Source organism: Parathielavia appendiculata, assembly GCF_033297405.1.
Source record: "Parathielavia appendiculata strain CBS 731.68 unplaced genomic scaffold N657scaffold_18, whole genome shotgun sequence".
Classification (NCBI taxonomy): domain Eukaryota; kingdom Fungi; phylum Ascomycota; class Sordariomycetes; order Sordariales; family Chaetomiaceae; genus Parathielavia; species Parathielavia appendiculata.
Window position 1 is genome coordinate 312,416 of NW_026944237.1, and position 23,220 is coordinate 335,635.

At 54.8% G+C, this 23,220-nt stretch overlaps 10 protein-coding genes across 10 annotated transcripts; 3 read left to right on the top strand and 7 right to left on the bottom strand.

Moving 5' to 3' along the window:
- Positions 1-2: 2 nt before the first annotated feature.
- N657DRAFT_674398 (ankyrin) lies at positions 3-709 on the bottom strand (the record flags this gene model as incomplete). The annotated part of the gene is made up of 2 exons (XM_062795748.1): positions 3-398; positions 500-709. The coding sequence occupies 2 exons, from the start codon at positions 707-709 to the stop codon at positions 3-5; spliced, it is 606 nt and encodes a 201-aa protein (XP_062644060.1).
- A 1,734-nt stretch (positions 710-2,443) lies between these two features.
- On the bottom strand, positions 2,444-3,039 carry N657DRAFT_166095 (uncharacterized protein). Its single transcript, XM_062786052.1, has one exon. The coding sequence runs from the start codon at positions 2,856-2,858 to the stop codon at positions 2,505-2,507; it is 354 nt and encodes a 117-aa protein (XP_062644061.1). The 5' UTR covers positions 2,859-3,039; the 3' UTR covers positions 2,444-2,504.
- A 976-nt stretch (positions 3,040-4,015) lies between these two features.
- N657DRAFT_580206 (glycosyltransferase family 1 protein) lies at positions 4,016-5,702 on the bottom strand (the record flags this gene model as incomplete). Its single annotated transcript, XM_062789443.1, has 3 exons — positions 4,016-4,286; positions 4,388-5,086; positions 5,164-5,702. 3 exons carry the CDS (start codon positions 5,700-5,702, stop codon positions 4,016-4,018), a joined length of 1,509 nt encoding a protein of 502 aa, XP_062644062.1.
- A 412-nt stretch (positions 5,703-6,114) lies between these two features.
- Positions 6,115-7,077, bottom strand: N657DRAFT_649362 (uncharacterized protein). The gene has a single exon (XM_062793703.1). The coding sequence runs from the start codon at positions 6,828-6,830 to the stop codon at positions 6,438-6,440; it is 393 nt and encodes a 130-aa protein (XP_062644063.1). The 5' UTR covers positions 6,831-7,077; the 3' UTR covers positions 6,115-6,437.
- A 2,390-nt stretch (positions 7,078-9,467) lies between these two features.
- Positions 9,468-11,870, bottom strand: N657DRAFT_693208 (MFS general substrate transporter). The gene is made up of 5 exons (XM_062797206.1): positions 11,371-11,870; positions 11,023-11,283; positions 10,612-10,947; positions 10,357-10,537; positions 9,468-10,294 (listed from the first exon to the last, which is right to left on the bottom strand). The coding sequence occupies exons 1-5, from the start codon at positions 11,620-11,622 to the stop codon at positions 9,579-9,581; spliced, it is 1,746 nt and encodes a 581-aa protein (XP_062644064.1). The 5' UTR covers positions 11,623-11,870; the 3' UTR covers positions 9,468-9,578.
- Positions 11,871-12,234: 364 nt separating this feature from the next.
- Positions 12,235-14,782, top strand: N657DRAFT_658608 (uncharacterized protein; the record flags this gene model as incomplete). The annotated part of the gene is made up of 4 exons (XM_062794912.1): positions 12,235-12,623; positions 12,676-12,703; positions 12,785-13,309; positions 13,376-14,782. The coding sequence occupies 4 exons, from the start codon at positions 12,235-12,237 to the stop codon at positions 14,780-14,782; spliced, it is 2,349 nt and encodes a 782-aa protein (XP_062644065.1).
- A 2,003-nt stretch (positions 14,783-16,785) lies between these two features.
- N657DRAFT_636744 (uncharacterized protein) lies at positions 16,786-19,008 on the top strand (the record flags this gene model as incomplete). Its single annotated transcript, XM_062791454.1, has 4 exons — positions 16,786-17,342; positions 17,637-17,718; positions 17,790-17,881; positions 18,690-19,008. The coding sequence occupies 4 exons, from the start codon at positions 16,786-16,788 to the stop codon at positions 19,006-19,008; spliced, it is 1,050 nt and encodes a 349-aa protein (XP_062644066.1).
- A 744-nt stretch (positions 19,009-19,752) lies between these two features.
- Positions 19,753-20,809, bottom strand: N657DRAFT_683861 (HPP-domain-containing protein; the record flags this gene model as incomplete). Its single annotated transcript, XM_062796616.1, has 2 exons — positions 19,753-20,445; positions 20,525-20,809. The coding sequence occupies 2 exons, from the start codon at positions 20,807-20,809 to the stop codon at positions 19,753-19,755; spliced, it is 978 nt and encodes a 325-aa protein (XP_062644067.1).
- A 60-nt stretch (positions 20,810-20,869) lies between these two features.
- Positions 20,870-21,392, bottom strand: N657DRAFT_166236 (uncharacterized protein). Its single transcript, XM_062786053.1, has one exon. The coding sequence runs from the start codon at positions 21,248-21,250 to the stop codon at positions 20,945-20,947; it is 306 nt and encodes a 101-aa protein (XP_062644068.1). The 5' UTR covers positions 21,251-21,392; the 3' UTR covers positions 20,870-20,944.
- A 562-nt stretch (positions 21,393-21,954) lies between these two features.
- Positions 21,955-23,216, top strand: N657DRAFT_636746 (uncharacterized protein; the record flags this gene model as incomplete). The annotated part of the gene is made up of 2 exons (XM_062791455.1): positions 21,955-22,016; positions 22,568-23,216. The coding sequence occupies 2 exons, from the start codon at positions 21,955-21,957 to the stop codon at positions 23,214-23,216; spliced, it is 711 nt and encodes a 236-aa protein (XP_062644069.1).
- Between the last annotated feature and the right edge of the window lie 4 nt (positions 23,217-23,220).

Consider the following 23,220-nt stretch of genomic DNA (forward strand, 5'->3'; position numbering starts at 1 on the left):
GCTTAGTCGACTGCCATAAGACTGTCTCGTTGGTCGGTGATGGTCAGAATCTCGGCGTTAGCCACGCTGCCCAACATTCCAATCACGGACAGGTGGCCTGAAATAGCGGTGACATGGATAGGGGTTCGTCCGAGATAGTCCCGGATTCTGAGGCGCCATTCCTCGGACAGGATTAGGTATTGCAGGAAATTCGGTGAATCTGGGTGTCCATATTGAAAGACAATGGGAGCAATCGTGCTGCCGTGGGCGTTTTGGGTGCCTTTGGATGCCCCGGTTTCGCAAAGAAATTGGACAATGGCCAGCCGGTGCACTATCGGGGCGTTTGTAATGAAGTGGAGCGGTGTTTCGAGGTAGCTCGCCGTCTGGAGCTCGACTTTAAGACCACGGGCGACAAGGTACTGCACTGTTTCCAGAAGGCCGGATGTAACTGCCACGTGAAGTAGGCTCACCCGTGATAGTCAGTGTCTTGCAGATCATTGTCGTTGTGGAGGGTGGCAACTTCGGCGAAGAAGTCGTGTCCATGCTCCATGGCTGTGAAGGGCGCAAGTCTTCCTTCTGCGTCATTCCGTCCCTCGGAATTTCTCGAGATTCTGTTGTAGCCTGAAGCGATGAGGCGTTTGACCATGTTGAGGTCGTGGTGGACGCAAACAATGTGGAGACTTGTGGCTCCGAGCGGCGGTGTATCCGTGGTGCTATCTTCTTCATACATCTTTTTCAAGGATGGCTGCCGTGGTTTTGTCTACGCCGGTCTCAATGGCGCAGTCCAGAGGTGTACGCCCCCTGCCATCCGTTATCGTGATGCTAGCGCCATGGTCAAGCGAGAATGCCACCATCTGGGCGAAGCCCCTGACCGCAGCCTGGTGGAGGCGGGGGGCTCCCTCCTTGTCTGTATCTTGTATCGCTTGAGTATTCTGTTGGATTAGTAACCTCATAATAGGGTCGTTTCCAGTCGCGATGGCGCTAATAAGTGGGCTGCAACTTTCCAATCCATGGCTTGAGAGGAATATCCCCGCGAGCCAAGGAGGCCAGCAACGGTGTCGATTTGGCCTGTCGCGGCCGCCCACTGAAGCACTGTGTTGACACCCACGATGGACTCCGAGTCATCGTTGCTGGCAGCCAACGCCTGGGAAGGCTTGCGTTTCGGCCAGGCTGCTGACTCTGACGTCTATGTTCCTTCAAGGCCTGCTTCGACGTTCCAGAGGCCCCATGCTTCATCATCCTACAGTATAAGTTCAAGGGACCCTGAGTATTGAAACCCAAGTTTCAGCGCAGAAACCATGACTATGAGAAGCATTGCAAACAGAATCAAACAGGAAGTAGTACCACCAGGCACGGTTGTCTCGAAGTACGTCGACATTCATTCCGAAAACAATCTGATTAGCCAGGGAACTTGAGTCAGCTTTCCAATCCGTGTCTGAGTCATCAATAGGAGCGTGGTTCCAATCACATACCGATGCGAAAAGGAGTGGAAGGAATATAAACTGTCGCAGAACACATCGATTAGCATTGGTACCTTAACTACATATACTTTATCTGAAGCAGTCGAGTAGCGAAGCACTCGCCGTCAGCGCTCATCACAATTCAATCATGTCAATCAATTTAACCAATCAACCAAGCAATTACGGGCCTCTCGAGGGCTCAAGCAAGCAAGTTCGAGAGGGTGGAAAGTTGACTCCCTGATTGATTGATTGACTTATACACACGTGACTGCTCACGCGACCTTTAACCAATAAGATCACGTTATTTGGCAGTCGTGTCGAGTGCCTCGAGACAGGGGGACGGGTTACGCGACTCCGACGCGACGACAGCCCATCCTCTTATGCATTCCCCAGCCTCGGTTCTACGGTCGGAAACCCTTCTCCATCCAGTTCGATTGCCTAGACCTCTATGGCCCTCACTGTATTTGGCGGGCGTCCTCCGGCCTCCATCATCGCGCAGCTGTCGGAGTCATGTTCCTCAAGCGATGCTGACCGCTTCGACGGCTTCCCGATCGCAAGATGGCGAGGACGTTGTTTTATCGAGGACGAGCTTATACGCCTGCGAAATGGAGCCTCGAATGCGACAGACCTGGAGCGATATCTACGCCTTGAGCTGCCTATCAAAATCGATAATCCCATAACGTGGTGGATGGATCGCCGCCAGCAGTTCCCGACTCTGAGTACGCTGGCGCTAGACCTCTTCTCGATCCCGGCAATGGCGGCAGACTGCGAGAGAGCCTTCAGCTTGGCGAAGCTTACTCTTACTACCCAGAGACTCGCAATGGATCCAGAGACCCTCGAGATGGTTCATTGTTTGAAGAACTGGCTTCGCCGTGATGCAATAACCCTTGGGGGCATTTATTTCACGCCAGCAACGTCTGCCAGTGATGGCGCCGATCTATAACGGCTGTCAGCGCGGGCGACATAACAGGCGCCAATTACAGGGAGGCTACAAGCGGTAGAGCTGCTGGCAGGCATCGCAATCATCTCAAGTATGTCAATCAAGTCGCAATCGACTCAATCGATTCAATTATGGTCTTCAGGATATTCAAATAACTCAAGTTTCGCTGTGAAAGTTGACTTGATTGGATTGTGATGAGCGCTGCTCGCCGTAACCCAAGACAGCCTCCAGATGTTCGTATTCATGTCCCTAGACCGATGGCCCTTGTTGATGGTAATCAGATTCGTCAACTGTTGTATCAATTGGTCGACTTCTGGGAGAAGGTCTTGCTGAATGGACAATTCGTAGCTTCTGGGAGTTCCGAGGTTGTATTTGGCAGCGTCAAGCAGCTGCTCGGCATCCTCTGATCCCCAGAGCCATGGGTCCCCTGGAGTCATGTTGTTTATCGGACCGAGATGTGTGAGCTGTGTTCGAATCATAATAGAGATTTTCACTACTGTGCCACCCCGAGGAGATGTCAATAATGCTCCGATCTGTCTAGAGTCTTGGAGTCAGAGCCTCGACACAGTACAGTCCGAGGAATTTTTTAGCTCCTTTGTTTTTGACAATGACAGCCTAGTTGCTGACCATGGTCTGCATGACAAAGATCACTTAATCCAGTGGGATGCTTGCGCATGCGACGTTGGTGAAATCATCATAATACAACAGGCATCAATAGCTGTGTCGATGTGCTGCATCCGCCGAGTAGGGAACCAAAGGGCTGGATGCTCCATGGTCTGAGTCGGAAAGTTGTCATCCTGTATTAGTGTTGTTCCATTGTAAGTTGCCGACTAGACACGCGCAGGGGACCTGATGAAGATGGAGGAAGCTTGCTGTCCACCAGCAAACACGGAAAAGGTTTCATTCGGCCCAGCCACCTCTAGCCTACGATCTGGGTCCTCCGTTACGCTGTCAAACTGCCACAGAGCATCAAGAACTCAAGCCCCGCCTTCCCACACGGCCGCCCAGCTAGGCAATTTGGACAGGCGCACCTCGACGTTCAGAATCCAGACGGCGGTTGCTTGAGCACCGAGCTTCGAAACATCATGTTGAGATTCCACACCTCGTACTTGTTGAACAGTGCCACCAGCAATTCCATGGTACACTTGGACGTGTAGTGAAAAAGACGCGTCGCACCATCGTTCTCGGGTTCGGGGTAGGCGCCCAAGTATTCTGCGACGGCTCCTACCTTGTTGAGCTGGAGGATATCTTGGCCGTCAAGCACCCAGATTGCTGCTGTGTTCAAGCCATAGAAGCCAGACTGGGGGGGTAGAAGGGGCTGAAGTTCGATCGTGTCATCCTCGGCCATCATTATTGATGACAATCTGGGAAGAGACTATCAGCTTGTGCGATGGATAGCACTATGCTCACTGGTATTGCCCATTGGCTCTGTCTGTATGTGTTGAATGATGGGAGGAAATGCGTCAGACCGGATAGATCTCATTCGTGAACAGAGTCTGGCGCCTACCTACTCACTGGCGCCAACATAAGGGAGCGCTGCGGCTGAGGTTGAGGGGTCGGAGAGTCGACACCGTGCATTAGATGTCCTCTGCTGTCATTCAAATTTCAATATGATTGGAGCGCACCTGACACGACTTCAGGACGCTAATTCGGCCAAGATCGCATCTGCAGCCACAGCAGAGCCAGGAGTCTCGGAGCACACCGCCACCAACTCCTTTGCCCTAGCCCGCATCTTGTCTGCATCGTGTCCCATCACCACTTCCACAAGGATGGGCCCCAGCTCTGATGCCGTCCAGCGCGGCATACCTCGCCGGTTCCCCCAACAGCCAATGCCCAGATACTCGACCCTGATGGCAAAGTCATAGCAGTCGGCCCAGGAAGGAAGCAGGACCTGCGGGACGCCGGCACTGGGAACGTCATAGGTAAGCGTCATCATGTAGGTAGGAAGCCCTTCGAGACAAACGAAACACACTCAAGATCAGGGGATTAAAGGGACGGCGCAACTTACTGTATCGCTTCATGTACCGAATTCGCGCCCCCGTGGCTCACAGCGCAGACCACATTCCCCGTCTCCAGCAGGGCAACCGGCTCACAGGCAAGCCAGTCCACGACCCGGACCCGGTCGTCATCCAGTTCCTTGCCCAGAATATCGTGCAGGGCAGAGACAGGTTCGAATCCATACCCACCACCCGCCGCCGTGTGCTTCTTGAGCTTCCACAGCACCCGCAGGCTCCTCCACTTGACGTCTACCTCTGCTGCCGAGGACGACGAAGAAGAAGCCGCGTTCAGCAAAGCCCTCAGCGCACCCGCCATCTCGACGGCATCTGCCTCGGTCATGACCATGTGCGAGCCGAGGTTGACCAGTACCGTCGGGCCGCCGCGGAGCCACGCGTCCAGATCCGGATCGATCTCGGATACGGCCGGCACGGGGCGGATGATGGGGCCACAGGGGATGATGTGCGGGGGTACGACAAGCGGGAAGTCGATCTCTGGGCGGCTTGCCACGAGGATGCGCCGCTCTGGCCGGCGGCGGTCCATGACCACCTTGTCGAACGTCACCAGGCTGACGCCCGTTTCTCGCTTGATGGCTGCCGCGGCGATGTGGTAGTCCCGCTCGGTGAGGTGGTACCACACGGCGCAGAGGCCGTAGTAGATGTTCAGCGGCAGTAGGGACCAAGGCACGGGGTACGGAAGTGCTGAGCCGCTTCTACAATGGTGCAATTGTTGGCCGTGGTTGGAGGGAAGTAGAGCACCGGGAAGGTAGGGGTTGGAAGTGGAACTTACATGGGATACTTCCAGAACATGGCACCCCAAGGTTGGGAGGCCAGCGCCATGTCTTTGACTGCGTTGGGTGAGAGGATCATGTGCTTCAGGCCGAGATGGTCGCAAACAGTAAGACCCGGTCCAAACAGGGGGTCGACCACGACGAAATCGGGAGTAATGTCCTCAATAACCCGTACGAGAGATCGGAAAATGGTGATGAACCCAGGGGCAGACCACGGCAGCACAATCTTCATCATCATCTTCAGGTATTCGGGTGTGCTGGCCAGGCCCGGGCTTTTCGAAATTGTCTCGAGACCGTTGACGGCCATGAAGGCGGCGATGAAGCTTACCCCCTCCAGCGCGTGAAAAACGAACGGGCGGGCTTTGGGCGAGCATCGCAGCGCGTATCTCGAGGCCTCGAAGACTGGCTTGGACAAGGCTGGGAATGAAGCGTAATGAACTTCGACGTCGGGATCCCGCGAGACAAGGGCATGGCCAGCCGCAAGAAATATGTTGGCTTGTCCAAGTTCCGAATTTGTGACTAGCAGTATCTTCTTCATGGCTTTGTTGTGCTCGAGTGCGGGAGTATGGATAAGCGTTGACGTGGAAGTAGGGAAAAGAGTGTCACGGGTGGGCGCAACTGACCACTGCGTAACAACCTCAAAAGAGGGACCGTGGTTCGAACTGTCCAGTCGAACCAGGAGTTGCGCACATGAATCTCACACTGTCACGACCCGTGACAAAGAGCCTGTTCGCTCAATTAAAGCGGAAGCCTGAGAGATAATGTTATAATCTTAATTACCCTTATTACTGCAAGGTAACGTTATGTTAATAAACACAGCCCGAGCTCTTCCGAATTTGAGTTCGGGCTGACCATGCATGAGCTGACGAATGCGCCGACAAATCAAAGTATCACATTCTCAGTGATCTATCGGAATTAACCCACCGCTGCTTCAAACACTCGCCCTTTGTGCGTTTTGGAGCTTGGCCACCGGGAGCGGTGGGTATATCATGACGCGCCACCTCGGAAACCCCAAAAGACAGAGGCGTGGAGTCGGTAGAAGTTAGGAACAGAACATCAAGGGAACGTCTAAATCGCACACCGCCATAGCTATAACTATAGCGCACCGCTATACCTAATATAAGGCAAAGCTCCCGCATGACCCCGCAACAGTACATGATGAATTTCCTGACAGCTGACCGCCAAGCAGTCTGCTGCAGCTGTCGCTGTTAAAATCAACAGCTCATCTGAACGTAAGCGGCTTGATTCCACCCCTTTTGTGATATTCTTCAAGCTACTGAGTATGAATTACACAATTACGGCCCATCGGAGGGCTCTTTACAGATGCAGGCAGCCGGCAGCTACTGCAGGGCAGCATCATCCTCGCGAGCCTCGAGGGCAGCAGCAATGGCGGCGACCAGCGCGGCCTCGTGACCGTCTTCGAAGTAATAGCGACCCAGATGCAGTCTTCAGCCCGAGTTGGCGTCTGTGGAGCAGCAGTCGAGAATTCCTGCTGCTTCGGCTGCTGAGCGACATCAACATCAACAATGCCCTGCTTCCTACCCCGAAGATTAACAACACCCCAGTTGGGCTTGCTGTCACACAGGGCTGCTGGCGCCGTTGAGGGAGGCTTTATCTGCCTCATTTCATTGATCTTCTTCGCGCCGCCTATTCCTGATGCTGGCATAGCTGTAGCCAGTTCGTCATCGAGCTTGTATTCGAATCCTGAAGGCAGCCGTTTCGTACTGTTAATGCTATGGCCCTTGATTTTTGAAGCAGCAGCAGACGCCGTGGCGATAGGCCCAGCAGGGCGACCCTTACCCTTAATCTGATGAGGATTCAACGGGGTATTCGGCTTCCTCACAACCCTGACCACTTCAGCATTAATATCGCCACCCCCTCGCTGCCGTGATTAACGTCGCCCTCGCTTGCTCCAGTATCAACGCCGCATTGCTGCTCTTCCTGTAGCCGCCATAGCCACCAATGCTTGTGGATCTGCTGCATCGTCAAAGCACCATCGCCTGTCAGATGGCGGTAAAGGACGTGCCGGCAGGGGAGCCGGTGAGTAACCTGAATTGTATAGGCGCAGAATGTGGCCGGGGAGCGTTATTAGCTGGAAGAGCGCTGATCTCCTTTGTCAACAAGTCCAGAGCGGTTGCCGAGACCTGCCCTCGGATCCAGCTAAGGATAGCGTCCGGCAAGCCGACCTTAACCTTGTTGGTGGCCTGAGCATATTGAATATCGATGTAACGGTCCCAGGAGTATATTGCAACTAGCTGGTGACGACTCTACGAGTTTACCTCGAATGGAGAGAGAAGGAGAAAAGAGAGAACTAGATGACAGGAAGAGAGGGCAGCTCTTATATGCTCCGGAACACACAGACACTGCCTGCTTCAGGATGACGTTATCATGATACCACGGCCGAGGGTTGCCGAGGCCATCATGGGCTCAGCCCATCACAATCGAGGCTACGGTACTGTTGTTGCTAGAACAGCATCAGACGCCCGAAGACGCTCTTGAGGTCGGCCACAGAATAAACGAGGTATTTATTGATCGTAGAATGGGAGGACTCCACTGCCTAAGTAGTGGTATGACCCACATGTGGTACTTGGTTGACCCAGAGATTGACTAATTTCTCCCGTAAAGTGTTAGCAACTGTCAACTACGCTATACGTATCCAGGCGCCACCAACCTTCCACGGCTCGATCCAAGTAGGTACAGCGTATTCAACAGCTGCTTCGGGGTGCCGGCCCGGCGTTGTGAAGCTACCCAGGTTCCGGTTGAAGTCGGCCTCGGTCATAGAAGCGAGAAGTACGTTCCACTCCTTCAAGTAGGCCTTGAAGGTCGGGTACCGCCGATACTCACTACCGCGCTTTGTTGCATCAGGGAAGTGGCGGCGAGCCTTGGAACATTCATATTCACATGCCACCGGCATAACGGGTGCGAAATCGACCCCCAAGCGCTTTTACTCAACGCCTTGATTAAGGCTAGCTCTCGATCGGTCAAAACCAAGCCGGGCGTTGAAATGCCCTATTTCTCGAACTCCGGGCCAAAGCAGCAAAGGCTTAACTATAATCGCCCTCTTTCTAGCCACTCAAGAACACAACTGCCCAGTTGAAGGTCTTGTTTGAAGAGGTGACTCCACAGGCGTTGAACAACGGCATACTATGGCAGTGAGTCTCGTACGTCGAGTCCAGAAGCAATATATACAGGTTGTACCTAAGTAGCTCGAGACCGCTCTTAGGGGCAATAGTCAGAGAATGACGTGGCTGAGACCGTCACGAGTATCCTCCCATACAAACTGGCTGACGCCCGGCTCGAGGTAGTCCTCGTACAGGGTTTGGATTGGAGAGCGGCCCCCAGGTTCATCGCGGCGATAGCGTTCAGCAAGTTGCTGATATCCTTGCCAGCGACAGCGATCTTCTTCTCGGCATTGATTCTCGCCAGTATATAGCCAACCCTCGATCCGGCATTGGCCGTCGTGATGACCTCGTCATACGGTGGGGCAAGCTGCTCGGCGCGTACAGCAGCAAAGGCAGCCGGATCGCTCCAGCCGTGATTGTAAAAGCGTTAATGCCATCAGAAAGCTCAACGACCACTGGCCATCAGCAAGAGGCCGGGCGGCTAGCTGAAATATTTGCAGCCAGTATACTATGTGCTGGTCTTACGGCGCTTAGAATCGTGTGTTTCGGGGTTGGCAAGGGACTGATATTCGCGCCCCTTGGCGCAGCGGAAGCGGGTACGGCCCGGCCTATGGCCATTCTTAACCATCCTGTAGCCATTGGCTGAAGCGTGGGCCTGGATGGTTTGCTAGGCAACTTCCTCGCTGGCGTACACTCTCTCCTGCGGCGGGGGCCCGCAGTGGCGGTCGGGCGCTTGTGACAACAATTCAGCTGCTTCCATTCGGCTTGGGAATAGTTTCATCAGCTTCAGGATCGGAACCAGGGCAGGAATCATACCTGACGGGCTCGGCGATAGCAGGTTGTTGGTGGAAGCGGTGAAGAGATGGTAAACTGGCCAACTAATCGTGGTATTTCTTCTTGGTGGCTGAGGTGTAGGATTGAAGAGAGAGTGCCTTACCTGTTCCCCCATAGATATAGCTTGTTGCCTTGTGCTCCGCTCCTCCAGCAGCGGGAGATTGAAGCAGCAGCCAGCAGTTGCTGTGGCGCACGGCAGCCCCGCTGGGCGCACCGGCAGTTGTCAGGAAATTAACCATGTACTGCTGCAGGGTCGTGCGGGAGCTTTGCCGTATCAGGGGCATAGCGGTGCGCTATATAGCTATGGCGGTGTGCGATTTAGACGTTCCCAACATGAAAGGGGGTTTCAGCCGTGTGTCTGGTCTATATCGTCTACTACCTAGATGCAATCAGTTGTATACCGAGCGTCTGACCTTTTTTATTGTACATGTTGTGTAATCAGCACACGCTCCATCCCCTTACTTGGTCGAGGCTTCCTCATCTGCCGTCTTTCTGACATTCTTCAACTCAGCATCACCTGTTGTCTCCACCGGTTGTACAGGCTGCGGCTTCTTGACACTCCGCCACTCGAGCGTGGCCGTCCCAAGGATAGCCAAGCACGAGACAATCAGCGCGATTCTAAAGACGACCCGAAGCGCCTCGTTGTAGACCACGAGAGCCGGCGCGCGCATGTCTTTGGGCAGCGAGTCGAGCAACGCCGTTACGCCCCCGGAGGTCACCAGGTTGACATCAAATCCAGGGAACCCAGACAGCCGCTGCACCAGTTGGTTGCTCATGACGTTTTCGCCGACCGAGACAAAGACAGCTGAGGCGACGAGCGAGCCAAACCACATGAGTGAGATGCCCATGGGCACATCGACCTGGGGCAGGGCCGTCTGCGCCGCGAGGTTGGGAACCTGAAAGCACGTCCCGAGGCCGAGACCGTACAAGACCTGGTAACCGATCCATTTGTCCGCTCCCGAATTGACCTGGAGCGTTGTGAGCATGCCCGCTCCGACGGCCATGATGCAGGTGCCCACGATGCCGAGAGGCGTGTAATATCCGACCTTGGCGTTGAGGAAGCCGCCGAAGATGGACGCAACCACGGTGGAGAGCATGGCCGGTAGCAGCCGGATGCCGGAGTCGACGGCGGACACGCCCTGGATGGCCTGGAACCAGATAGGCAGGAAGTAAACTTAATACGGAGATTAGCTGCTAGTGAGTCGAGAATAAAAGGCAAAGAGAATGACGTCTTACTGTAGATGTAATTGCCCGATTGGATGCACACCGTCGCCCAGAGCCCAGAAGCGATACTCCTCTGCTTGATAATACGTCCGGGAATAGTGGCTGTTGACGTGAAGATCGCCTGGACCGCGACGTAGCTCACCAGCAAGACGCCTGTCAGGGTCAGGAGCGCAATGATGCGGCCATCGCTCCACTACGGCACCCAGATTGTCAGCAACAATACAGGCAGGGAAGAAGAAGGGGGGGATCAAGCAGACCCATACTCACAGGGTAGGTCGGACCACCCCACTGAAGTGCCAACAACAGACAGACAACCCCAGGGACAAACACGGCCGTCCCGACAAGGTCAAGCTGCAGAATCTTTGCCCTAAGGGGCAACTTCGTGGTGTCGCGGTCTGGGACCTTGAGAAACAATGCAATCACCAACATGGTGAGGGCGCCAATGGGCAAGTTGATGTAGAAGCACCACCGCCATGTTACGTTGGACGTGAATGCGCCTCCGATCAAAGGCCCAATAATGGCAGACAGGCCGAACACAGCGCCAAACATGCCCTGGATCTTGGGCCGCTGGTGCAAGGGGACGACATAGATGACGATGACAAACTAAAGGTAGGTACCAAACAAGACAAAGATTAGTTCCCCACCTGGACCATCAAGGAATAGAAGGAGTCGACTTACAGTCCCCCCAAACAGCCCTGCAGCGCCTACGCCGCATATCGCCCTGCCCAAGATGAAGACCTCCGAGTTGGGCGCCGCGCCGCAGACGGCCGAGCCAACCTCAAACAGCAGTGCGCTGGCGAGGAAGACGGCGCGGACGGAGAAGAAGGTGTAGATCTTGCCAAAGAGCAGCTGGAAGGCGCAGCACGTCAGCAGATAGGCGCTGCCGTACCAGCCGACGTCGTCGAGCGAGCCGAATTCGTTGGAGATGTTAGGAATGGCCTGTCAGAGTAAGTTGATTAGGTATTGTCAGAAAATCGAAGAGGTTAATGGAGCAATCAAGAGGTAACTGCAGTTGAGGCGGCGCACCGTTGAGATGATGGTCCTGTCGAGAGCAATGAGGAAAACGCTCAGGATCACCGAGAGCAGCAAGAGAGCCTTGGTGGCCCTGTTGGTCTCGTCTGGCTGGCTGTCTCCCCTGGTTGCGGGCTCCTTGTCGGCGGCTTTGGGGGTTTTGAGGCTGTTTGGTGCATGGTGGTGTACGTGCCCAGAACCGGATGATGTTTCCGACCTGGTATCGGGGGTGGCATGCAGTGGCTTGTAGGAATCAGAGGAGGCCATGACTGACGGATATACACCGTGGCAGTGTCAGTGTCGAGGGCCGGATGCTTTGTTCGAGGCAAGGCGTGAATCCTCCATTCAGAGCATTGGGTGTCAAGGAATGATTTGAGACTGAAAGAGAGGAGTTGACGCAGCTCTGTACCTCTCGATGGCGTTATCAAAATATATAGACCTGCCGAAAAATGCAAGGGCATCTTCCATCATCCAAATGATTATTGCTGGATCGGGGGTAGCATACAAAGGTCGGATGATGGCAGCGATCGGGAGTTGCTAACAGCCGAGCCTACTTTACGGTATCTAGGTACCTGTGTTGTGGGTGGGTTCACGAAGCCTCGGGCAAAGCTAACGCCCGACTTGAACTTGGGATGTAGGCTCCCGTCCAGCTCTCATCAGCAATCCAGGGAATTTCCATCGTGCTATATCTGAAAATCAAGCCACGGACCACAGATCATAGATGATAATTTAACCCTTTTTCTTTTCTCCTATCTGTTGTGGCTGCAGGAGCTGGTTTTTCTGCCAGCTTCACTCGGGCTTTCTTTAATTTCCCCAACCCCAATCTACCTTAGTGACCCCTGTCTGACCTTCAACAAACACCAACCCGCAACAGGCATCATGGACGAGTCGGCCACTCCAAACTCCGAAGGTGGAGGGACAACGCCCAAACGGGTACTTGCTTGCCAGTTGTGTCAGCAGCGCAAAGTCAAATGCGACCGCAAATTCCCGTGCTCGAACTGTGTGCGCAGCAACGCCCGCTGTGTCCCCGCGACCCTCGTCCCCCGCCAGCGCCGCCGCAGGTTTCCCGAGCGCGAACTGCTCGCCCGCATCCGCCACTATGAGGCACTGCTCCAGGAACATCACATCCCTTTCGAACCGCTGCATCCTCCGGCCCCGGGCAACCCCGAGAGCAGCAACCAGTCCCAGTCCGGTCACTCTCCCAACACCCGGTCGGAACCGCCCTCTTCATCCGAACACAGCAGGGCCACCAGGCCAAGATTATCAACGTTACGTCTTCCTAGTATTCGTTGGTTGGTACGTTACTGACATCCTCGTCAGGAACATTTGGCGCGCTCTAAGCCAAAAGGTGTGTGCTTTGCTCCTACAACCTCTGCAGTGCGAAGCGCCGCAATTGTCAGCTGCATCTGCTTAAGTGCTGACCGTGAAGAAGTTCAATTCCGAAGATGAGGCCGGCGACGAGGGTGAAGAAGACGAACCAGGTGGCAAATTCTTTCACTACGACGATGACCAGCGGGACGCGGTGATGAAGCACACTTGGGACCGCTACCACGGTGCCTCTGACACCAGTCACCATCTTCTCTTTGGCACCCCCGGCAGCAGCGTCGACCTGACCACCTTACACCCGACCCAGGCCAAGATATTCCGCCTCTGGCAGATCTACCTCGACAATGTCAACCCCTTGCTCAAGGTCACCCACACGCCCACCATGCAAACCCGCATCATCGACGCCGTCAACGACCTGGCTAAGATGGCTCCGCCGCTGGAGGCCCTTCTCTTCAGCATATACTGCGTCGCTCTCTTGAGCGTTACCGAGGGTCAATGCCAGACCCTGTTTGGATCGCCGAGGAAGGAGCTCCTGGCAGGCTATCAGTTTGCCTGCCGGCAAGCGCTGATCAACGCGAACTTGCAATCTGGCGACTATGACTCCCTGACCGCCTTGTTTCTTTATCTGGTAATGCGCCTTGGGAATCTGATGCTCCTGTTGTTCGTTGTTAGCCGTGTCTGACACTCCCTCCAGGTCTCCGTCAAGCCCGTCACCGACCCCCGGGCTCTATCCACTAGTCTGTTGGCCCCAGCGATCCGCATCGCGCAGCACCAGGGCTTCCACACTGAGTTCAGCAACGTCCGGCGCCCTACCCTCGAGGCCGAGATGCGCCGGAGGCTGTGGTGGGCATTGGTCGTCTTTGATGCCCGAATCTGCGAGACCTTCACCTCGAGAACCACAACTCTCAACCCAACCTGGGACTGTGGCACGCCCTCCAACCTGAACGACTTTGACCTCCGGCCAGACATGAAGACGGCTCCTTTCGTCCACGAAAGGCCCACCGAGGCCCTGTTTGTGTCTGTCCGCAGCTCCGTGAGCGACCTCGTCCGCCATTCAGCTTTCCACCTCGACTTTACATGTTTCGATCCGTTGTTGACGACTCTGTCCCGAGCCAAGAAGCCCGTGACGATACCGCTCGGTGCATCCGACGAAACTCGTCAGCTGCCGGAACTCCAAAAAAAGGCTGATCGGCAAAACCTGCTCGACCTGCAGAGACACATCGAGGAACACGTCTTTGCCCACTGCGACCCGGAAAACCCGCTCCACTTCATGACCATGTGGACGGTCCGCGGCTACTTCGCAAAGAACTGGCTGATGGAGCACTGCTCGTGGCAATCCGACGATGCTCCGACTCCCGAGTCCCATCAACCCTCCTCAATATCAACAAAAGCAACAACAACGAAACCAACCGAAGCACACCTTCATCCCCATCCAAACCCAGGTGTCTCCCACGCGCTGCGCATGTTAGAATGCGACACCAAACTCATGTCCTCCCCGCTAACAAAGAGCTTCCATTGGTACATCCAATCGCACTTCCCTTTTCTAGCGTATGCCTACCTCGTGCACTACCTCAAGAAGCGGCCTGGCGAGGCGGCGCAGGCGGACTCAGCCTTGTGGGAGGCCATGCACGCGAATTATGAAGCGCGCAAGATGGACTTTGCCGAGACGCACAAGCCGCTGTTTGTCTTGTTTGCGAGGATCGTGCTGCAGGCCTGGGACGGGGTGGTGATGGTGCCGGGGGTGCGGCTAGATGGGGATGGGGATGGGGAAGGGTTGCAGCGGGAGATGTGTCCGAGGATTGTGGCTAGGATTAAGAGGAGAGTTGCGGAGATGGAGGGTAGGGCGGCGGAGGAGCCGGTTGGTGGTGGTGCTGGAGAGGGGTTCGCGGTGGATGAGGCTATAGTGGCGTCTGGCGGAGCGGTATCGTCTGGTTTGAGGGCGCCTATTGGCGATGCCACTGGGGCGCAACCGTCCTTTGTAATACCGGGACTGGGCGGTGTCTGGGGGATGTTGCCGGGTGACTCGGGGATGGAGTTCATGGATCTCGACCAGTTCTACCCCACGACAGATTGGGGGTTGATGCAGGGACGTGGTTGGTGACGATCGATGGGCTTCTCAAGAATGATCCGGGCACCTCTTTGAGCGAGCGGATTACGGAACCTCAACTCTCATCGCAACAGTTACCGGTCGGAGCGAGACTTTCGGTATGACATTGCCTCGCGTAAGCCGCAGAAGACTTGTTTCAATAGACTGGCCAATAATTTGAGCTTAACCTTCGGTAGCGACAAGCTGTCGTGTGACATTTACAGTGCGACCGAGTGTCAGCCCAGGAAGACGACGCATCATTCCATCGATGGCCCTCTTACACCGGCCGTAAGACGGACCGAAGTTAATAATAGCAGATTTGGTTCGAAGGCCGAAAGTAGGGTGATGGACGTGGAGGATCCCCACGTGGGACGGCATGAGGAGGAAGGACGGAGGCAAAAGTACCAGAGCTATGCAAATACAAGGCGTATCGTGGCGTACTCTATGCAGCCACAATATGTAAGTCGCTGGAGTCATGTCGAAAGAGGGCGCCAATGGCAAGCTACGACCACCCTGCACGGCGTTTGCAATCCCTACCTGGTACTAGAATCAAGGTATGTACCTAAGCATATGCGTTGAGTCTTGTCTGAGACCCCGCGCCCAGCTAAGGTACCTGTTGTATCATGGATCTTACGTTAGGCTTGCGCAGCCTGCGCCTTCCAATGGCTTGAACCGTTGTTCAACTAAATATGCTTCTTGTTGCCATACGTTGATAATACTACTGTTGGGTTCTCTCGGAGTCAATAACTACCTAATCACATCATACATCATCTGATATCCCTTTTTCGGTACCCTTACGATATTCTTGCGTTCTCCGAAGCAGCATTGTTCACTGGCGTGGTTTTATAGCTTAGAGGCCGCACTTGACCTTAGATTTGCAACGTCACTACTGTAGCTTCTACCCACGGTAGAGGGTGTTTTGAAGTTATCAAATGCAGGCCACATAATCAGGCGCATGGCCCCTGGCAAAGCAGTCGAAATAGCAACTACGTACCGTATACATAGAGTGAATCCGTCTGGGCTGCTTAGCTAGAAGTGGTGGCGGTGCAAATGTTGACGACGACTGGTAAGCAAGCCCGGTCAGTGGCTGAAAGGGCGGCGAGAAGCAAAGCCCGGGCAGTCATGATGACCGATGACCGAGCCCGAGACATGCAGGTTGTCGGCCCTGGGCTATGGCTGGTCGTCAGATCTAGTAGCATGGCGAGGCTGGTCCTCAGCTGGACACCTAGGTAATCATGCTGACGACGATCGGTATCGCCAAGCTTCGGTTCACATTTGTCTGCGGCATACCTTGCATTGCATAGCGCACTGGCAGTCAGGCGATTTCTTGAGATCTTACCCGCCGGGCTGGATACCTCATGGGCACTATTGAGTGTGTGTCTACCTTATCTGAATAGATGTGTGTATGGGGGGGTGGCCCGTTGTGTCTACCTTTCGGCTCTTTACCTAACCAAGCCCGCCTCGTCGCCTTAAAAGTTGCAAAAATTGCCGTCTCCCAGATCATTACGTCCAGCTGACGTTGCGTAAGAAGATTGGGGTCGTGGGGGCAGATGAGCGGTCATAGCATTTCCAGCGACAGACAACCAACAACCGGTAATTTCGCCACGAATATGTTGATGTAAAAGAGGCACGCGGCCCTGCAGCCAAGCACCCGGTGAAGAAACCGTTAGCAAACGTTGGGAAACACAGTTACTTATTCGGTTACCAATGCGAAACCCGTCATGGTGGAAGTGAGTCAAGCGATGATCATGGCTGAAGACAGAAAGGGGCCTTGAATGTCCGGAGTTGAGGGAGGTCAGCTAGGACGCGAGAGGTACCAGGCAACTACCTGGTAGCCTCCGGTCATGGAAAAAGACGGGAGAAATTTCATGTATATAAGGGAGCAAAAAGGACCCCGCAGACAATACCTCAAGACGTCAGACCATCCGAGTCACCATTTCAGGTTCATCGCTTTCCATCAACAACAGCACGACAAATCCATTCATCCATCCGCAAGGCAACTACACCAACGGAGCAACATGGCGCGACTTGCTAGTGCCCTTTTTACTCTCTCGGTTCTCGCCGTGTTCGGCTCAGCCAAGCCACCCACCACAAAATCCGCCCTTGATCTCACCACCGAGATCTATGGCCCCCTGCGTTCCTGGAAACCAATCAAGGCTATCGACATTGACCCAAAAATGACTATCGACGGCAAACCAGTCAACGACAGCTTCATCATCGGCTACCAGCCCCCGCAGCTGAGCGCTGACGAGCAGGAGAAGAAGTTCGCCCAGCTCCGCAACCTGGTCGCCAACAACTCCGAGTCCACGCTGGCCAAGCGCGAGCGTTCCTGGTGCGGCGTCTCGGCCGACCATACCCTGGTCGCGAAAGCGCAGTTGCAGCCTTCCATAACCTACTTCTGCTACACCTCGCCTGCGACGGGCTGGTGGTACTGGTGGCCGAGGAGCTCCGATAACTCGTGGCAGCCCTTCACGACCAAGGACGGACTGCAGCGGCCGGTATGGTTTGGCGGATCCGTTAGGGCGGGCTACAGCTTCAGTGGCTACAACTGCTGGTCCGCCTTCAGCGAGATTTTGTATGACTGCTTCTATCTCTCGTACAGCCCCGGCGGAGTTGGGGAGGCGTATCCTAGCGGCTATGATGCGGTGCTGATGCCGCAGAATTTTATTTACGCTGATCACTAGCTGGATGATGACGCTAATCATCGGCTGAAGATTGGAGACGCTGGTGGTTTGGCATGGTGTGATTCACGTTTATAGGAGGAGGATGTTGTCTTCATGTTGCGTCTTGTACGAGATGGACATTTCAACAATGCTCCTCTCATCACAGCTCTTCCCCGCTAATTTCTTCTTTTGGAATTTGCCAATAGTATTCTACCGCATTCGTTGCTCTGTTTCAAGGGATACCAGTGTGAGGACTTGCGCTGCAATGCTGCTACTATTGTCATGGACGTAGGTACCTTGTCCTTGGGCTCGGGTATTACCGCGTACGCTATGCAGTTGTAACTCTTCCTTCTGTGCAGATATGGGCCGCCTGTCTCGTCTCTATATCACAACAGATACTTGCAATTACAAACCATCCAGTGCTACCGCCTGGAATCGTAATCGGCGATTGGTAAGTAATCAAGAGTGATGCAAGATCCGGCCGTGCGGTTTGAACACGGCTCAGAGCGGCGTCCCTGTTACTATTTTAGAAGGAATCCGATTCCGGTTGGAAAAATTGAGAAGCTGAGCAGATGTAGATAGGTACCTCTAGACATAATGAACCGTGCAAGAGTCTCTCACCTGATTAGATAATACACATATCAGAGAGAAGTTTCACTGCCTCATCAACTCCATAAGCACTGTCACCTTGAAGATCTGAGTACTTCGCTGGAAAGATGGAGAATGGCTTGCTGGTGGGTGTGCGGGGATGTGTGTGCCCTCGTTCAATAACACAAGTTGGAGCCAGGCTTCCCCGAATTCTGGCACACCACTGCACTGCACCTTATAGCCTCCGCGAGTCACCGTCCCTACTTAAGGTCTGAGGGCCAGCAGACTGCGTGACGACTTGGCCGGAGACCATAACATTTTTGATAACCGAATCCGACTGGAGTCGACCACTGTTAACCTACCAATTGGTCTCGTAATCAGAGGAAGGTAATCAACCTATACGGGAAACAGAACACCTCGGACATCAACCTCGGCCTTTCCTCTCGCCATCCTCATTGCTCTTCAGTATTACCCAACAGCGAACGAATCCATCCATCAAACTATGAGAGAAGCAACGTCAAGGAAGCAAACATGATTCGGCTTGCAACGGCCCTTGGGCGTTATACACTCGCTCTTCTCACTACGCTGGGCTCAACAGCAGAAATAATAACCTCGATCTTTGATCTTACACTTTGGGTCCACGGTTCACTACATTCCTGGAGACCAAGCAGGGCCATTGATGTCGATCCAAAAATGATGGTCGATGGCAAGCCAGTCCACGACAGCTTCATCGTCGGCCACCAGGTCCCGCAGCTGAGCAATGAAAGGGACAAGAGGATGAAGTATTCCGAGCTCTTCGAGCTCGTCGCCCAGCTAAACAGCTCTGGCGTTCCACCGCGGCCGCCGCCCGCGCTAGCAAAGCGCGGCGGCATCTACCCCCGATGCGGTGTGGGCGCCGACGACGCCATGGTCCCAGTCGAGCAGCTGCGGGTGGCCGTCCATGCCCTTGCTATAACATGGCTCCGCCGGTCGATGGGGTCTAGGGCATGATTTGAGCCCGGCGAGCGGCTGGTGGTACTGGTGGCCGAGGGTCTCGGACAACTCGTGGCAACCTTTCACGACCCGGGCCGGACTGCAGCTACCGGTGTGGGTTGCGGGATCCCTTTGGGAGCCCAGGGAAACGTACTATTGGTTCACATCCTACTGGTGCTGGGTTGCGTTCGAGCAAATCTACCAGTACCGTTGCGGGCTCCCGTGGAGCTCTGGCGGAGTTGGATCAGGGACGAGGGATCTTGGAACGGTGTTTCCTAGCGGCTATGATGTGGCGCTGATGCCGAACTGGTACGTTTCTAATGAGTGCCACAACGGGACCCGCGTGATGGGCTGCCCCCCGCTCTCAAATATAGGGCAGCCCATTGATCATCAGCATTAGCGAGAAGGAAACTCTGTCACGGTAATCCGTGACTTGACAAGGCCCTTCATAAATGTTATATGTACCTACGGAGAGTGGTAGCGCACCACGTGGTGTGTGACATTGGCAACGGGTGTGATACGAGGCCCAAAGTGTGGTCAACATGGCGCGATTCTTCTTGGTGTAGAGTCTCGGAGAATTCTGATTCATTGTGCTCTATCTCGTGACAACTGGGTGCTACGTTGTGCACACAGCAGGGCGAGCGTGAAAAGTGCCGAAGGAGCGTAACGGGGCTGGAGGTTCATATCCCCCTGATATTGTCTCACAACTTCCAGCAATGTACATCATAACGTCATAATCATTAACCGTCTATCCAGGCTCTATCACAGCCGCTCGCTGAGCGTCTCCAGCGACAAGATCTCCTCGGGCCTGAGACTCAACCCATCCGGGATCTTGACCATGCCCCGTCTAATCACTATCACACCGCCTTTCCCACTCATCACCGACACCGTCCTGGCCAGCTCGCCGCCCGTCTCCAAATCCCTAATGCTCCCACCAGCAGTACTACTCCCGCTCGACTCAACCTCCTCCTCCTCATCCCTCCTCCTATGCCTGACACTCTTCTCAAGTCTCGCCTCGTTCGTTTCAACTTCACCCTCCTTCCCCTTCCTCCGCCGCCAGTACGTGCCCGTCTCGCCGGGGCTCCACCAATAAAACGGAAACCTCCTCTGCACGTTATTCACCAGCAGAGCAACCCCCAACATCAACCCACACCCCAACAGCAGCGGCAACACCAAGAACCAGCCCAGCTTCGCGACCTCGGGCTCGAGCACGGCCATGAGCGCGGTGGCGCCTGCGGGCGGGTGCACGGTGCCCGTTAGCGCCATGAGGGCCGTGGCGCACGCGCAGGCCAGCGACGCGCCCAGCCAGCGGACGGCCTCGAAGTGAGGCGAGAGGGCGAAGAGCTTGCAGATCGAGATGCCCGTCAGGGCCGAGATGAGCTGGCCTAGGATTGCGTTGCGCGGCTGGGCGAGGGGGGATTCGATGGCGTAGAAGTCTAGGACGGCGGCTGCGCCCTGGTTTTAGCCCACATGTTAGTTTGTTGGTTTGGGCAATAACGTGAAGTGGAACTTAAAGGATGAGGTAGGGACGTACAAAACTCCCAATGATGGTGGGCACGCCGCGGGACTGAAATTCGGGCACGGCCCGTGCCACGGCACCGATGACAGCCAGGCTGCAAAAGACGCCAATGACGGCCCAGAAGATCATGGCCAGGTTCCCGAGCGGGTGCATTGGCGCGTGGGTGCGGTACCCGAGGAAGTGCGCGACAGAGGCGGGTAGACGGGGCATAGCGGACGTCGGGATGAAGGGGTTGAGGTACTTGTCGATGTCGAAATGCCACCGGGACAGCCCGCGGCGTGGCTGATCGGGCGCCCTCATGGCTGAGGTGAAGGTATGCCGTCTAGGGTATGCTGTAGATATCCAATAGGTGAATAGAAAAGAGCGAAGTCTCTTGGTGGGCTCAGGGCATTAGGAATGGATCATGCAACGTCGAATCCGATTTATTTGCAAATGTCAAGGCAGCAAAGATGAGCACAGGCCGTGTCCGTCCATCGAGAGTGCCGTCTGCAAGCAAAGAGAATGTTGAGCGACTCCAGGTTCCGGGCCCAAGTCCGCCGCGAAATGACCTGGGAATCGAGTCCAGAAGAAGAAACTCTCATCCTTAAGAGAGAGGTTGGCCGGGGCTTCGTTTAGATCCCGAGAGAACCCCATCGATGTTGCCATCATCCGGCTTGGTGGCACGACCGCGGCAGAGAACAGCGAGAAGCAACCGAAACACAGGCAGCGGTTCCCATGAAGAGGAACCCGTGACAAAGACATTGCAGGAGCAGCCAACGGCCAGGCGCTTGGTGCCGGTCGTGCCCCAGGATTTACGTCAGATTTGCTAAGAGAAACTCCCAATGCGGTATAGTGCGAGGAGGGTGTTAAAAGGTCAGTCACCCTGCTGCCCGAGATCCCTTGACGACTGGATCTTGGGCAAAGAATTTCCGCGGAGTATCGAGTTAGAAAGCAGATCTTGCTCGCTCGTTCGCTTTTTGGCGTAGTTAGTTCTGTGTTCGTTTGGGAAAGGAAGTGCTGGCAGTGGACAGAGCTTCTGGAAGGATGGAAACTTCCTTTCAAACCTGGTTGAAGGGTGGGCCTACAAGCTGGAGCTACTGGCACCTGTCAGCCACTGGCTGGCCGACCTGATGGGGCCCAGATGCCCCATTCGGCAGGCTGCTGCACACCTTTCCGACGATCCCTTATGGAGGCAAGGAGGCAGGAGGTACGGAGCTGCTCTGTACGCTAAAATTGCTTGGTTGGCAAATGCGGAGTTAGGTTGTCACTTCCAGCAGTTCATGCCCCTGTCGCCACAAAGCTTCAGTTGTCTGTTGGGCGACTCCGGTCTTCCGCCCAGCGAACATCTACTCCATCTTTTACAGACGGCTGGCCGCTTAGTTTGCAGTGGCTTTTCAACCCAGGGAGTCTCTCATCAGCAAGCTGCTGGCTAAGCCAGGCGTATTGTAACCTGTCCTCTGGCTACCATGACTGTGCCTAATCTCATCGAGCAGCGGCCCTACAATTCAACTTGGGCCGGTTGTGGTTGGTAAGCACAGAACTTGAGTATTCATAACTCTTCAAATCTCTATATTCCTCTTTTATCTTCTCCTACTTGTTATCTTTACTTTTGTTTGTTTTTGTTCTATCTTTCATTGTACCTTAACCTCATTCCTTGTTTTCCTGTTCTAGATTATTTTCCTATTTGTCTCGTGTCCGCCATGTGTCACGCTAACGGACAAACCGGGGCTGTATTACACGTACTTGCGCAGCATGAGCGAGCACCACGCACCTGAACTGAATCGACCTTGGCACTCATTACGTGCGGAGTAATCCATAATTCACCACCAGGCACCCTACCATCCCATTGCCGTCCAACATACATGGGGCCGATCAATCGCCTGCCACCTGAGCTGGTGAGCGGGATGATATGTGCTCATTTGGAGCCGGTTGACGTTTTCGCGCTGCGCCTGGCTTCAAGGGACTTGTGCGCCAAGTCTTTCGACCACCACCAAGCGCTTCTTCGCCAGCCTCCATCTTCTGGTTACCAGCGACATTCCAGCTCTCTTGAAAGGATATCTCGGCTCACCCTGAATTAAGCGCCCGGGTGCGCAAACCGTGGATCACATCGGCTCTGTTTGAAGGCAGCTACGATCTCCCTATCGAGCGGTACCTACCGAGGTGCTACAGAATCAGCCGCCCGTGGAGCTACAAGATCAACCGCGGCACCTCTGTCACTCCAGATTTCAAAGAAGGCCAGGCCTACTACGCTGCCTACAGAGCTGCTGTCGCGGACCATCTCAGCATAGCCACGACGCCCGTCTTGCGGCGTGCTCTGGAACACGCCTTTGAGCGGCTCCCAGATCTCAAGTCTGTTGGGTTGAGACACTGCAAAGCCTACAGAGTGCCCGTTAGGAATGGCGAGATAATCTGGGCTCGGCCGGATGTCAAGTGCAAAGGCTGGAAGGCACTGGCCGAAGCCGCAGGACATGATCCAGCCGAGGCGTGGTATGACGCTCTGCCGATGAGTCCGGGTACTCCACGCGTCAGAGCCCATGTGGTCTCGACCTTGTTGATGGCGCTAGTGACCGCGCGAAAGAAGATCGACATCTTGACATCTTGGACACCTGTGACGACTTCTGCAGTGGTCTCATACTCGGTGATTTTGGACTCACCAACTCGCAATGGGGATTCGATCCTCTACAGCCTGGCCGGGGTGAGAGACCTCCCTCCATCTCTGCATCCGTGACTGC

Coding starts and splice junctions, on each gene's coding strand:
- N657DRAFT_649362 (XM_062793703.1), bottom strand. CDS start 6,830: ATGCCAGCATCAGGAATAGGCGGCGCGAAGAAGATCAATGAAATGAGG.
- N657DRAFT_166095 (XM_062786052.1), bottom strand. CDS start 2,858: ATGATTCGAACACAGCTCACACATCTCGGTCCGATAAACAACATGACT.
- N657DRAFT_166236 (XM_062786053.1), bottom strand. CDS start 21,250: ATGTCTTTGTCACGGGTTCCTCTTCATGGGAACCGCTGCCTGTGTTTC.
- N657DRAFT_693208 (XM_062797206.1), bottom strand. CDS start 11,622: ATGGCCTCCTCTGATTCCTACAAGCCACTGCATGCCACCCCCGATACC. Junction 11,284..11,370: donor ACAGGACCATCATCTCAACG/GTGCGCCGCCTC, acceptor TTACTCTGACAG/GCCATTCCTAACATCTCCAA. Junction 10,948..11,022: donor CAGGGCTGTTTGGGGGGACT/GTAAGTCGACTC, acceptor ACCTACCTTTAG/TTTGTCATCGTCATCTATGT.